We start from the raw sequence: 14223 nt of genomic DNA, 5'->3' as shown, positions 1-14223 counted from the left end.
TGCATCGCCTGGGGTTTTCAGCCACCTACCGTTGAAGTCGCCTCCCTAAGAGTGACCAACTTTTTCTGGCGCTGCCTGTGACCCGATTGTCTGCCCACCGTTGACTTTACGGTAGCAATGCTTTAATTAATGGCAACGCAACGTACTGCTCAGTCTTTGCCGGCACCTACCTGTCCCTTCCAGCCAACAATAATAAAGTGCAGCCCAGAGATACTAGGGCTGCAACAGTGTCACTGCTGGCTGCATACAAGAGACACTAGGGGGTGTCTATTGAAGGTTAAGCACGAGTCTGCGAGATGAGGTCTGAGGCCGGGGCGAGGCGAGGCGTTTCTTCCACTTCTCACTGTCTCCCCCGCCGTGGCCCGAGTTGACAGGTGGTCCAAAAGTGGTCCGTCCCGCCAGGTTCCTGATGTGGCCTCGAGTCCAAGTCCATGCCTGAACACACTTCTTACCCCTGGCTTCTCGACAGCTCCACTGGTTGCGTATTAAGGTCAGGCTCGGTACCAAATAAGCCCCCCTCCCCACCTACGACCAACGTCCGCCGTTAGTCTACCATACATATCCATATCAAGGCAGAACCGACTAAGGTGAAGAAGATATATCCCTTTCGATTGTCTCCTCATCTACGCTATTACCAAACTCACAACTCTCGACTCTGACTCAACCTGATTGAAGCTGGCTGTGTCATATACCACACACTACATACAAACAAACTCAAGTATCGCTTCGCCACACCCTTACTTCAAGCATCTTTACTTGAAGCTCTGCATTTACACCACTTACACACACTCCTAAACTCTACTGCTCCCTCAACATCAACCACTCTGGATACCACAACACTCTACCTTGCCCAATTGACAACTATTACACAATGACAGCCGAACCATCATTACGGCGACAACGGAAAGTCGTCATCACTACATCTCCAGCCCCCTCCGATTCTGATTCACGCCGCGACTCCTACTTCTCAGAAGTTTCTCAATCAACGGCCCCTACTTCTTTCCACTCGGCTTCCGGGTCTAATAATAAATGCCTTGATGCTCCTCAAAGGAACAGACCTACCGAAGCTATGAATTCAACAACCATTGAGCGCAGATTCGATACTACCTCTTCCTCTATCGCCACATACGACTCGGTCCTATCTGAAATGGCACCCTTGTGTCGGGATTTGCCAGTCGGCGGCGAAGAGGTAGAATTTGAAACTGAGGATGACGAGGAAGAAGAGGAGGAGGAGGAGGAAAGCGGCGATGAAGACGATGACGATGACGACAGAGAGGATGACCAGGAAGACGCCGACAAGGACTATATTCTATCTGACCCTGAGTCGCTTCATATTCCTCCAGTGTTGCCTCCTTATCGCGGAACTTCTAACGAACGCCCCTGCCGACCATCTACACCTCAAGATTTTGGTCGTCTATTCCCTTCACTGGACCGACTTGCCGTACGCCATGATGATTGTACTTCGGACGGCAACATGAATCTCCGTGTCGATACTGTTGTTCCTTTTGGGCATACACGACGCACGCTTGCAGTCCAGCTATTCCACCTGCGCATGCACGACCTAGCTCGCCGAGAATTTTCTCTCCGCCGTTACTGCCGCGACTCTGGTCGAGAGGTTTGCAACTCTAAGCGTGCATATGCTCCAGCGCCGACCAGTACTGTCTCTGCAGCACGGCCTGCCCTCCAAAGGTCAATGAGTTCCGCTATGCGGACAATGGCTACTCCATTTCACCGACCGACCTCCAGCAACTCTTCAATCTTCAAGTTCGGCAATGGCACCAACGCTTCTACAACTTCTGATAACGCCTCCGTATGGTCCGGCTCGCATCACACGGAGAAATCAGACTCACCAAAGCCTAAGCCCAAGGCACGAATGGTACCTACAAACCGAATCAAGCTCGAGTTCAGCAACTATGCTCGCGTGGATATTGCACGGCGAGGTGGACGCACCAACAAGCGATACGAGTTTGAGTGGTGGGGTCACACATACGCCTGGAAGCGTGTAATCGACAAGAACCTCAATGTCGTCTCATTCCACCTCGTCCGAGATGGACATGGCACACCCGTCGCCCATATCGTTCCTGAAATGCGAAGTCCCAACCAGATTCTGGACGATGAGATGGCTGGAGCTTGGGTTACCCCTTGCTACATCTGGATTAGTGACAGTAGCATCATCGACGCCATTACCGACGTGGCTGAGTAAGTCACGATGAAACTCCTTGATCGTAATTAAACTAACAGAGCTTTTAGTGTCATCATTGCCACTGGCCTTATTTCCTTGGTCGACGACTGCATCAAGGAGCGATGGCAAGCTAAGAAACCCTCACACCGAGCCATCCGCAGGGACACTGGCGATGTCAACCATGCAAACCCTCGCTCGTTTATGCACAGCTTCTTCCAACGACGCCACTCTGAAGAACACTCTTCAAGCCGTGGCGCATTAAGATTTGGACGCAAGCCTGTCGCTGCGTATTAAAGTCTAAGCAACAGCGGAGATAATATCGACCGCTATCTCTGATATTTCCTATACGAACATCTATGGAATCTTGATTACTTCTATTTCAGAAAGGATACTATATGTTGGTATAAGAGAACGATTTTCACACTTCTACTTTTCTTGTTTTAACAAAACTTTTATCCCGTCACGAACAGACGGACATGTACATATTCGGACGCTTTCTTGGTTTGTTTTCTACTGTACTCACCCACCACAGACTGGTTGGGCTGTGAGGTTTTTGGACGGGCATTTGCGGGATACGAAATATCATCCCCCACGATTACAGCATGCGAGGCGCTTGGGAGTTTTTGGATAGGACTATGAGAAATGGGAAAGCCCAACTTTGGATTGATGATCTGGCCTGGCTTGGTATTAACCGGTGTCTTTATTTACCCCGGATTGGACTACGCCTCTTGACCCCAGATATGACAATGGGCATGGCTTGGGGAGAATTGAATCACTACAGAATCATTGGATTGTACGAGACACATACGAAGCCAGTTTACGCTATTATCAGGCTAAAGCTGCACGATTGGGAAGAGATACAATAATGACCTGACACGAAGGCAAAATTGACAGAGTTCTTGGTGATATTGCGCAAAATTTTCTTGCAGCTGCATGACTACTCGGTCCATTGGTATAACTCAAATGCTCAAGGTATGTAGTCAAGTCCCCTCCATCCACTCAATTGGGTTTGATAGCGGGAAGAAAAACCCTCACCCACCCCCATCTGCAACCCCTGTCAAGCCAGCTCGAGATGCATCGGGGTACGTGGGAATCGTGCCATCCGTAACGCCACAGATGCGGGGGAAACGTCCGTCTCTTGTTCATTTCTGCAGACGTGCCTTGGCATGAAATAGTCTGCCATTGACGTCTATGTAAGTCGAACCAGCTCGTTATCCTATCCCACGCGATAATCGTAGAGACGCCAGAAGCGGTCGAGTTACAGCTGCTCGACATCATCGTGGCCGTCCGGTCTGCCGAACCATGTGCCAAAGTCGAGCTTCATGAGCAGACGATTGATGCCACCAACTCGTGCAGCTGTGAAGCCACCTCGTTCCTCTGCATCATCTGTGTCCCGGGCTCTGCCGTCTCGCTGATCATCTTCGTCTTCCTCAGTTGCAGTGGCGGGAGCTGTGTCGCCCTCCCATTCGGCTGTGAAGATGGGGTCGGATTCGAGGGCGCGAAGGGCGGCGACGACGTCTTCGATGCCAGAGCGGACACGGGATTCGATGTCGTGAAGACGGCGCTTAACGTCACGCTCTTCAGACTCAAGGTCGACAAAGGCATCGACTACACCGGCATCTGTCTCGAGGTCTATTGATGTATAGATAGCGTGAAGACGATGTAGATGGGCGACGAGGTGATCAATGTGAATGAGGAGATTATATAGAGGTTGGGTAAATGTTGGCTGAGTGAGAAGCAGACGATGAATGAGAGTGCGAAGGTACAGGCGATGAGCTGTTGAAAGAGTCTGAGGATCTTGGGGAGGCGTTGAATCTCGTGCTTTGGGAGCATCATTTTGAGCTGTAGGCTTGTCATTTTCATTGCCCAGCCATAAGTCATCATCCTCTTCCTCATCTTCGTCAGCACCCCCTGATTCATCTTGTAATTTGGTTGGTGTTGGTGCTCTGGACTGCCCATGCTTGGGGTCATTGGCTGTCAGCCACTCATGGAAGCCCTCCCATAGCCCAGCAACAATCTCAGTCTGGAGATATGCTTCTGTTTCCGCTAGGAAGAATATGGCAGCACTTGCAGTTGTCCAAGAGCTACGCATTGAAGACGACCGAGATGTCCATCGCTTTCGAAGAAGGATAATATGTTCTCGGTCACCTTTTGCGGTTGGATATTGACGTCTCAAGGATGTAATCTTCCAGAGATCCGTGAGTCGAATGTGCGCTCTGCGCATTGATAGTAGATAGGCGTTGATACAAGAGTACATCTGTATGTCTGATGGTGACAGTACCATATCCAGTGGTGGAGGAATCTGGATGGACAGTAAAGACGGGACAGAGAATAGGAGGTTGCGAAAAGGCGACTCGGATAAGAGGCTTGCAGCATCACGGCTGAGACCTGAACCCGAACCAAAATTCGGAGTCGCCTTGCTCTTGGTGAGATTCAGTCGTAAAAGGTCTCGAGCAAGCTCAAGTTGTTCGTCTTCCTCAGCATGTTGGCCCTGCATAGATGCTAGAACAGCCCACGTCCTTGCGAGAACCGCCGCAACTTCACCCTCTTTGACCGTCACGTTCTTCAGACCGTCACCTTTTTCGTAAGCCAAGTTGTCTGCTCGCCTCCAACGACTGCGTATTTTTTCATCTGCCTCGTGGGTCAACTGCATTGCAAATTCACCGCGACCGAGGAGGAAGAAATCTCGCAATAATTGTAGCATTTCCGTCACCTTGGCTAGCGGGAGGAGTTTTTGAAGCGTGTTTTCAGAGAGAGATATCCGGACCGCAATGATGGCCCTCGAGAAGCTGGTGCTTTTTATTGGAAACGAGAGGCTGGATAATTCTTGAAGCTTTGATGATAGGTGATCTAGGCCACGAAGGCCTGAGTCAACGCTGCTTTTGACTCGTATGTGATTTAGAGATTTTCCGATGAAGAGCATGGATGAAGCTGTAGCTGGTGTCACGAATGCTGGTAATAGGCTGGACCGTGATATGTACTCCTGCTTCCGTTAGCAATGTTTTGCAAAGGCGCCAAACAAGACCTACGTCTTCGGACTCTTCGACCTTCTGGACGAAGAAATCGTCACCTCCAAAGCTCGGGAGTCTTCCATATAATATCCAAGCAGAAACCTGTTTTAGCCATGCTGTCTCTGCCACTGTAACAAGACTCATAGCCGTGTTTTGAACATCCCTATACCCACTCTGCAGCTCAAGCCGTAGACGATCCATGAGCTGAGCGCCGTGGCATGTCTCCCCCTTCTTATTTTTCGCCAGCATGAACTGCACCATCTCCCAAAGCCACTCCATCCTCCTAGTCCAGTCCTTAAACTCGCCTATCACCGCCGTCAACGGCACAATATTATAAGCTCCCACCAGATCCGGGTCATCTTGTAATATGCTCGCCTCGACATCGAGGACTTTGCGCTGGAAAGCTGCTAGATGGATGGAGTCTATGGCTGTTGCGACGGCTCGGCAGATGGTCGAGGGGTGCGAGTTAGCTACTTGGGCCGTGTAGCTGATGAGTTTGATGTGGACGTCGCTGAGGTGGGCGGCTGAGGCGAGGAGTTGGCGCTCGGCTGGTGATACGCCGGAGAGTGCATGAGGCTGAGTTGCATCGGTTCGTAGGAGGGGGGAGGGATGGCCCGAGAGGGAGAGTAGGATTTCGTGGAGCATGGCTGTGGTTCTGGCTCTGGTTCGGAGCTTGGTATGATTAGCGGTGATGCTTTATAGAACGACAATGGTAGGAAACGTACCGATCTTGAGCCTTTCTTGACCTCATAGAATTCCCGATATCACGCAAGATAATTATAATGACGCCGAGAAGCTCAAAGCGGCACATGAACCAAGCAGTCGTGCGTCTGTTATGTAGGGTTAATGATGTTGATCTTGAAGATTTATCTAAAGCTCCAAATTTGAGCCTTGAATACCAATCGCGGGCGTTCAGCCAAATCCAAGCTCAGACGCAAAGGCTTCTCGTTTATTGTGACTATTGAGCTCTTGAGGTTTTAACATAGCGCGACAGTAACAGGAAGAAATCAATATTTAATAGAATTCGAGGTGATGGAAGCTCCTGAGAGCGCGACGCGAAGGTCGTAGCTGCCCCGCGATCTACCGTGAACTTGATAGTTCATACTGTGTACCGACTCACTTACAATGGAAGTGCCTAGGTACTAAGGTATCCAAACCTCAGGTTTAGGTAACAATATTCGTCACAGCTCAACTGAAAGGTTTCTGCTAAAGTCTTACAGCTTTTAAGAACTAATAAATGATCGATTCGCATTACCGCCTAGCAAAATGTTCAGATAGACCACGCCAAATCAAGTCAGAAGGCTTCCCTGTTCCGAAATCGTCGCGTCTCAGTAATGTCCCTTGGCAGGCTTCTTACCGTTGGGATCATATCCACTGGCGATACTCACATTGTCACCATATGTGTTGTGTGAGCCCTGGCCACTGCCCTCTCTTGTCTCAAAGTTAGGGTTGTTATCAGTGCCTCCCACGATGATCTCACCACCACCTTTGACCTTGCCAACTACCATGCCCTTAGCAACACTCTTGAGGATGGCACGTCGAGATACACCTGTCACGTCAATGTAGACAAGTCCCACGTTCTTGACACCCCCGCCAAGATTGCGCGACAACTCACCAGCCTCCTCACCCCAACGGTGGCCGACAACAGTTGTCACGCTGGATGATGTGCCGGTGAGGAGATTGCGACCGGCTTGCTCAATACCGTCAACGACAGTATTGAAGGCCATCAGGCTCTTGTTCAGCACACCTGGTTTATAGGTATCAATCACGTTGCCGTCCTTGTCATAACCCCTGGCTCTACCATCTTTGCGACGAGTGACAGTTGCACCCAGGTTTTGTGCCATGTTGCCGATAGTGCCCACAGTGGTTGCCGAAAATGTGGCTGCTTTGTTGGAGAAGTTGTTGATCCGGCGAATATGCGCATGTGTTGTAGGCGCAAATGTCACAGGCTTGGCGAGAGGCTTTGTGTTCTTGGTGAAGCTGTCGGCTTGGCTCTGAAGGGTTCTAGAGACAACATCGGAAGTTGTGACGATAAGGCGAGATGCCTTGCTTGCACTGCTCACAATGGTTGACTTTTTATAGGCAGGGTGCATGTCCATCTCAGCCCATGGCTGCGACACAGGCTGCACAGAAATGTTCTGGCCACCGTCGGTAGGAAGAGCAATCTCGACAGGCTCTGTATCATTGTTAGCAACCTAAAGCATGGTCATCAAATTTGCAGTACATACCTTTGGAGCCGGGTTTGATTTTGCTGTCTTCCACCACTTGATAGCTATCGGTCAACTCTCCAAGGACACTGCCGTCTTCCTCATCGATAAGGACAATCCTGCCTCCAGTATGTGAGCTATGGCTGCCCTGGACATACCCTTCTCCGGGGTTATAGTCAGCTGGGTTGTAAGCGGGGAGTTGCTCGCCGGCTGCTTCGCGCGCCTTGGCTTGGGCCTTCTCGGAGGGTCTTGGAGGCTGAGGAGGAGCTGCTCGTTCAAGGAAAGCAGTGCACTGGGCGAGGATGGTCTCGAAAGTATCGACATCTTCCTGAACCCCCGGCCTGGAGTTGGTGGGAGGGAATTCGATCCTGGTGAAAGCGCCGCTATCGGGGCCGAGATCCCAGCGAGGAATCAAATAGCTCGTAGGTGGTTGGTGGTAGATCTGGGTCGTAGCGGGAAGAGGGAGGTCGAGCTCGGGTGGTAGGTGGAGGTGCAGGTAAAAGTCCTCCTCGCCATCAGAACCGCTGCCCGAAGGTTCGACAAAGCCAGATGAGGTCGGGACCATGAGGAGGGACAGGGTTTGAGGTCCTGAGGGAGTGAGGGACTGCTCTTTGCCATTGGAAATGTGATAGGCGTTGATGCCCTCTACAGCGTAGAGGAGCTTCGGATCCTGTTCGAGATTTTGTCAGTATCCATGAGTGGCGGCAGAAGGAGAATGCCATGGGCATGCCATGATGCGCCTGAAGCGTGTTTTTGGACTTACATTATGTCCAGAAGACATGATTGCGATTATCTGGTCTGGATTTGTATGGATGTGGAAAAAGATACAATCTTGGTATTATGCAATACAAAAAGAAGGATAGGTTTAGGATAACGAGTAGAAGACGAGAAAAGGGGAGAGTTGTTGAAATCCTGGAACTTGGAAAGCCGCAAGACGTGATGTGATGGAGGGGTCGGGTTCAGGTTGGTTCAGGTTTATGACAGCAGCAGCATCATTCGATCCACCAGCAAGAAACACAGACAATTCAAGACAAGCGCGATGCGCGTCAATGCAATGCGACAGAGTTATAACTTGGGCGGCTGTTGCAGGAGCTTGATTTGAAGAGCTGTGTGATCTAGCGCATCCTCATCAAAGAGGGTGGGCGTCTGTCGGCGCTTAAATTCGAACTTGAGAAGCTCTATTGACGAGCTGTGAGGCCTCTTGAGGCGATCGACGTCATTCATTGGCTGGGGGGAGCAAATGATCCTGGCATCGCGGTGTCGCCACTCAAAGGGAGTGACATTGTTCTAGGTCTGGCCATTCCGAGTTGATTCTGAGTCTAAAGAGGTTATTTTTCTTTGTTGGGGCAACAAAAACCAACTGTCGTCTTATGATGGGATCAAAGGACAATTTAGAGGTTGATTGCGTGTGCACATGGGCGAAGCACTTAAGCTTAAAGTCCCTGGCTTTTGCTTCAGAGGGTCCAGACTCCCTTGGAGGTTAGTCCATCTTGGCGTTGTAACGGGGCATGGATCTTGATGGCAGTCGGCAATTGGCAGTGACATTCATTCAGGAGCTCTTTGGGAGGCAGCCGTTTGCTGTTCAACGTAAAAGAGTTGTCCACGCAAATACTGAGGCGCATGTCGGGATTATGATGAACCGAGTGTTTGACTTTGAGAGGTAGAGAGGCAACACCTACCTATTCTCTTGGATACCTACCTTAGAAGATGTGTTAGGTATTCAGTCTGTCTGGCCTAGGGCAACTGAAGCAGGTTGCAAAGAATACTAGGTAAAAACGTGCTAAATCGGCCCTCAACTATCCCAAGTTTGTCTATTTACTTTTGTCTTCTACTGACCAGAGAGTCCTGTTCTCTTTTGACCTGCTTCAACCCGTTTCCGCCTCCGTGCCCACAGGTGGAACTTGTCTCCCGTCCCCATAGACTTATTCCCGACTTTTTCAGCCGTCCATACCTTTTGGTAAATAGGTTCCCTATGGATACCCGAGGCCAGATTTGAAAATCTGGAGTGTCTTGTAGTTGGATATAAATTGGTAATAAGTTGCTGCTCTCATTTCAATTGCCGGTTACGGTCATCATACTATGACTCGGCCGAAGAAGCTACGGGGCTAATCCGCTCCAGTATTCATTCATATTGGATGTCCATTATTTCATTTGCCCCTCTGCAATTCATTCTGTATTGTTTACGGTTTCGATAAACTACCGAAATGGACCTGACAACTACACAACTGTACGGGCCGATAATTGATCTCCCTGTAAAGCGTTGCAGCGGCATCTGGGGACTATCATCGGAGAGTTGAGGCTCATCCACGTCAATTCAACATCGAGAAGAGACCCCCACTCAGGCTAAGACGATGGCCGCCGGCGTCTTCCAAAACAAACCCACAGGGCACTTTCGTCTCTTTTATCATGTTGTTTTACCCCATCATTACGTAGCAATGTATTCTCCATATCTTCAACCCCATATAGTTCCCACATCGGCGTACCTACTGTAAACCTCCAAGGACCCCAGCCAGCGCCGACTTGGCCCAAAGAAGCTGTTATCCATTGGATAAATCTTGTTCCCGAGCAATTCCAACGACATATGTCGGAAGAGTTGCGCAAGAACAAGCAAGCCAGCTGTGAGGAACACAGTGAGGAACTCAGCTGTTACTAACAAACTGTCAATTCAAAGTAACCTGAACTGTCAAAGTGTCTGTCGTCACTTACAAGTTCTCTTCGACGTTTAAAGTTGCGTGATCCTTGAGGCTCTGCTACAGAAATGTCAAACTCGGATTTACGGCTACAGACATTCGGAATTGACACACTAATTTAGTTTCCCCTGCTTCCCAGCGTTACCGGCGCCTTTTGGTGGACATAATCCCTTGAAAAGTCCTTGTTTCGGCGCCCTCAGACTACATCTCAGCAACAGTGAGAGCAGGAATGGGTCCACGATACCTTGTCTAGTAGCTTCTCGGCTGTCACTTTGCCCAGATTTATGCATTTCCGGTAGAGATATTACCATCCCAGGACTAGTCAATCGGGTGCGTGGACCGATGATGGGATCTCATAAGTCGGCTTGACAATATGAAAGTCGGCCCGGGGATCTCATTTCGTCTTCCTTTTCTATATGCAGCTTGTGATCCTTGCTAGACCAGTAGCTCCCTGGGGTCAGTTTTCCATAAGTACTATTGTAGCCCATCCAAAGCGTCGACTTGCTGGTTCTTGCTTCGTTATTTAAATTGATGGAATCTCCCAAGGAGTTGGCGTCCGTTTGAAAGATTATTCCTTCTTCTTAGAGAAAGAAGCCCTCAAGTCTCTAATATCACTCGGCACACCACAAAAGCAGCTCTATAAGAGCTCCAAAACCGGCAAAATAGCTTCTCAGCTCCGCATTCAGTCTATACTCTCGCCTACGGACCCAGAGGGTGACAAAGAATCCAACGCATCTCCCAAGGCTTCAGCAACTTCAAAAAGAAAGATCGAAGAATTATCCTCAGCCCAAGAGGGCACGCCACCGGCGTCAATCTGGTATACTCAAGATGAAGAGCAGCCTAGAGCTGACGCCGGTGATGATAACTCTCCGGGTAGAGTCACGCCAGCCACCTCTGATGAGAAGGCTGGAAGGAGAGGATCACGAATCAAACAACCGATTCGATCTAGCATTGCTTGTCTGAGATGTCGGAGATCGAAGATCAAGTGTGACAATGATGGCGGCAACAGCCCATGTGACACGTGTGTTAAAGGAGGACATCAGTGCCAATATCCAGAAGCAGTTCCTCCTCCACCAAAACGAAACGATTCCCCGACAACAGGAAAGTCCGAAAAGGAACCACAGCAGGAGAAGAAGCGAACAAGAAAGGGAGATGATATACCCAAATGGAGCAGTGAAAAATCAGCAGTATACGCAGCCGGAGTTCTCTCATATCCCTTTTTAACGGCGGAACTATGGAATCAGTTGCTCAACATTTACAAACTACACTATGCCACAGAATTGCCCTTTCTTCACTTGCCGTCTATGAAGGAGAAAATGAGCAGTGGATCAGGTCAGGAGAAAGAGGTTTCATCAGAGCTGAACTTGGTCCTGCTTGGTATCTTGATGCTTACAGCACGTTTTCATCCCGATCTGGTACGATATGTAACGCATTTACCAAGTCAAAACAGCTCAGGTTCCCGACCATCCACTTCAAAAACCAAGCCTGGGCCGTTGTACGCCTCGGATTTCTTTGCTACTGCACTTACAACAGCTCTGGGCCCCCTCAGGACAGTCATGGATACTCTCACGATTGAAAGAATACAGTGCTTCCTGATGCTTGGATTATTCGAGTGGAGCCAAGAGAACAAATCCAGTGCTTGGATGTATCTTGGGGTAGCTATTCGCATGGCCAAGTTGATGAGACTAGAGCAAGATGACCGGCGAATGGCTATACTGGAAAACCAGGCGCCTGACACAAAACGATTCACAAAGTCACCGGAGATTGCGATAATAAGAGAGACGCGGAGACGGACGATGTATAGCTGCTTTATTCTGGATCGTCTGATGAGCTGCGGGGGCGAACGACCGCTAAGCATTGCAGTCGAGAGCATGCTGATCCAGTTGCCATGTTCTGAAATGGCATTCGATCTGTCTCTTCAAGTCTACACTGGATTCTTACAACCCCACCAAGGATCCAGTCAGCCTCAGATCAACGATGATAGCACGTTAAGTCGACTTGCCAAGTTGGTTGAGATATGGGGCGAGATTTCGAGGTACAGTTCGATCGGTGGCCGGTTACAAGACACGCATCCCCCGTGGAACCCCAGGTCGACTTTCTATAAGTTACGAGAGAAGATGATTGCGTTCGGCAAAGATCTCCCCGACACCTTCACATTATCTCGACAGAATTATTACCGACACGATAATCACCAGGCTACCAACACCTACTTGTCGCTACACATGCTGGCCTCAGTTTGTCATATTGTTCTCAACCGAGAATATCTTCCGTTTCTGCCCCTGCGATGCCGTGGGCCTCAGGGACCCCCCATGGTCAACCAAACTGTACTCAACTTTGGGCCAGATCGGTTCTGGGAAGAGAGCGCAGAAGATGTCTTCCAATCATCTCGTAGCATAATCGATATGGTTAGTCTCAGCAAAGAAAAGCTGCCTTTGTCCTCGTTGTCGATATTCTCCATCTGGCTCGCTGGGTTCATTTCTATATACGCTCACCATTTTCCGCAGATGGATGCGAGCCATCGATCGAGGAGTGACCAGGCTGAGAGTCCTTGTACGGCGGAGAATTTGAGTATACTCGAACAGGGGCAGGCTGGGACAGCATGTCAGGCTTTGCGAAGAGCTGTAACTTACTTGCCCGGCGCTCAAAGATACCTGGATAATCTTGAGGCGGTAGATCGGTGTTTTACACAAGCAAAGAACTCGACTCAGGGATCACTCAGTCTTAGGCTTGGCGGAGTTGGCAACGGTGGCCAACTCAACCAGACAAGATCGCAAGATAAACAACGACGAGAAGTATACGATACGCACCGCAAAAGTATAAGTCCTATGTCAGTGTCTCTGGAACTGATGAACTCACCGCGACCCATGCTGGAGGAGCCCCCCAAGCCCAACTCTTCAACGGCAAAGAGCCAGCTCTCGCACCCTGGGATTGACGAAGGACCATTAGCGATGGATACACCAAAGCTCTTATTGAACAATATTGAGACATTGGAGTCGGAACGGATGGGTTGGATATTGAATGATTTGGAAGGCTTCTCGGGTGCGGGCTCTTTGAGGGTTACCTTTCCAAAATGATATATGCCTGGTCTTGGAATTCTGTTTGGTACCTAGGTATTTCGATACGGCGAATACATGTATAATGACTTGACGGCCGGAATAAGATAGAGGTTTGGTTGCATTTCAGCTAGGCTGGCGGTATAACTCTGATCTTTTGACGTCTGGCATGTTGCTCAAGGAACTCTTGTGCAACGAGAAGCGAGTTTTAGCAGTGAAGCTTGAGTTCAAGGTCCTGCAGCGTTGAGAAAGAGGCAGAGGCAGGAAGCATCTTGGCAACAGGCGAGCACAAGTCTAGGTACTTTCCTTGCGTTGGCTGGACCTTCCAAGAACAATCTACAGTCAGCCGATTCTTATTAATCAATGGAATCCTTTTTGTTTTCTTCTCTCCACTCTCAACACCATTGACAGGCGTGCATGCATACTTGGATATGACATGGAATCTTTTCACAAACAAATATTGACATACCGGCCCGAATCGCATAGACTCGGTGCACAACTGACGTTACTGCTGAGAAATAAGGCGGCCGTCCGGCTTTCAATTCGGCAATACTGATCACTCATCATTTCCGTCGCTTCGAGGTTACACGACAGCAAAGCTTTGATGAGCCCGCTGACTTATAGCATGACGTCCGAATCAAGTCACAAATGGATCGCCAAGACCGGCAAATGCAAGTCACTGCGCCTAGTGCTCACCCCTTGTCTACTGCTTCCAAATCCAGATGTCTTAGTGGACAGCCCAGCTACCAAGAGGGGCCTAGAGCTGGCATCTGCGGCAGCTTCGCGGGGTTCCTCACAAACCAGCTTCAATAAGTCCCATCTTATCGAGATATGAGCGAATCCCGTCCCATGTACAATCGACAACAGACAAGTCGATGACCCGTGCAAACCGGTTTACGAGGCAGGGCTTACATATGTACAGTACTTTGCTCCTTGCGGCTCAATGCACCGAAGCTCTGCAGAGAATCGATTTGGGCAGGTCAAGGTACCTTGGTTGAGCAGAGACAGTCTAAGGTACGGATCTTCGTTGCTTCAAAACATCTGGGGTAAGCTCTCAGATCACGCAACATAAGGCTGAAG

General features: G+C 49.6%; 4 protein-coding genes across 4 annotated transcripts; 2 read left to right on the top strand and 2 right to left on the bottom strand.

The window, feature by feature from the left end:
• Nucleotides 1-871: 871 nt before the first annotated feature.
• FMAN_10186 (uncharacterized protein) lies at nucleotides 872-2476 on the top strand (the record flags this gene model as incomplete). Its single annotated transcript, XM_041820832.1, has 2 exons — nucleotides 872-2199; nucleotides 2251-2476. The coding sequence occupies 2 exons, from the start codon at nucleotides 872-874 to the stop codon at nucleotides 2474-2476; spliced, it is 1554 nt and encodes a 517-aa protein (XP_041686673.1).
• A 964-nt stretch (nucleotides 2477-3440) lies between these two features.
• On the bottom strand, nucleotides 3441-5838 carry FMAN_10185 (uncharacterized protein; the record flags this gene model as incomplete). The annotated part of the gene is made up of 2 exons (XM_041820831.1): nucleotides 3441-5165; nucleotides 5212-5838. 2 exons carry the CDS (start codon nucleotides 5836-5838, stop codon nucleotides 3441-3443), a joined length of 2352 nt encoding a protein of 783 aa, XP_041686672.1.
• Nucleotides 5839-6521: 683 nt separating this feature from the next.
• Nucleotides 6522-8181, bottom strand: FMAN_10184 (uncharacterized protein; the record flags this gene model as incomplete). Its single annotated transcript, XM_041820830.1, has 3 exons — nucleotides 6522-7369; nucleotides 7422-8070; nucleotides 8164-8181. 3 exons carry the CDS (start codon nucleotides 8179-8181, stop codon nucleotides 6522-6524), a joined length of 1515 nt encoding a protein of 504 aa, XP_041686671.1.
• Nucleotides 8182-10506: 2325 nt separating this feature from the next.
• Nucleotides 10507-13164, top strand: FMAN_10183 (uncharacterized protein; the record flags this gene model as incomplete). The annotated part of the gene is made up of 2 exons (XM_041820829.1): nucleotides 10507-10546; nucleotides 10637-13164. The coding sequence occupies 2 exons, from the start codon at nucleotides 10507-10509 to the stop codon at nucleotides 13162-13164; spliced, it is 2568 nt and encodes an 855-aa protein (XP_041686670.1).
• Between the last annotated feature and the right edge of the window lie 1059 nt (nucleotides 13165-14223).

This window comes from Fusarium mangiferae (genome assembly GCF_900044065.1).
Source record: "Fusarium mangiferae strain MRC7560 genome assembly, contig: FMAN_scaffold011, whole genome shotgun sequence".
Taxonomy (NCBI): Eukaryota; Fungi; Ascomycota; class Sordariomycetes; order Hypocreales; family Nectriaceae; genus Fusarium; species Fusarium mangiferae.
Note: the sequence above shows the minus strand (reverse complement) of the source record. Positions and strands in the feature narration are given on the sequence as shown.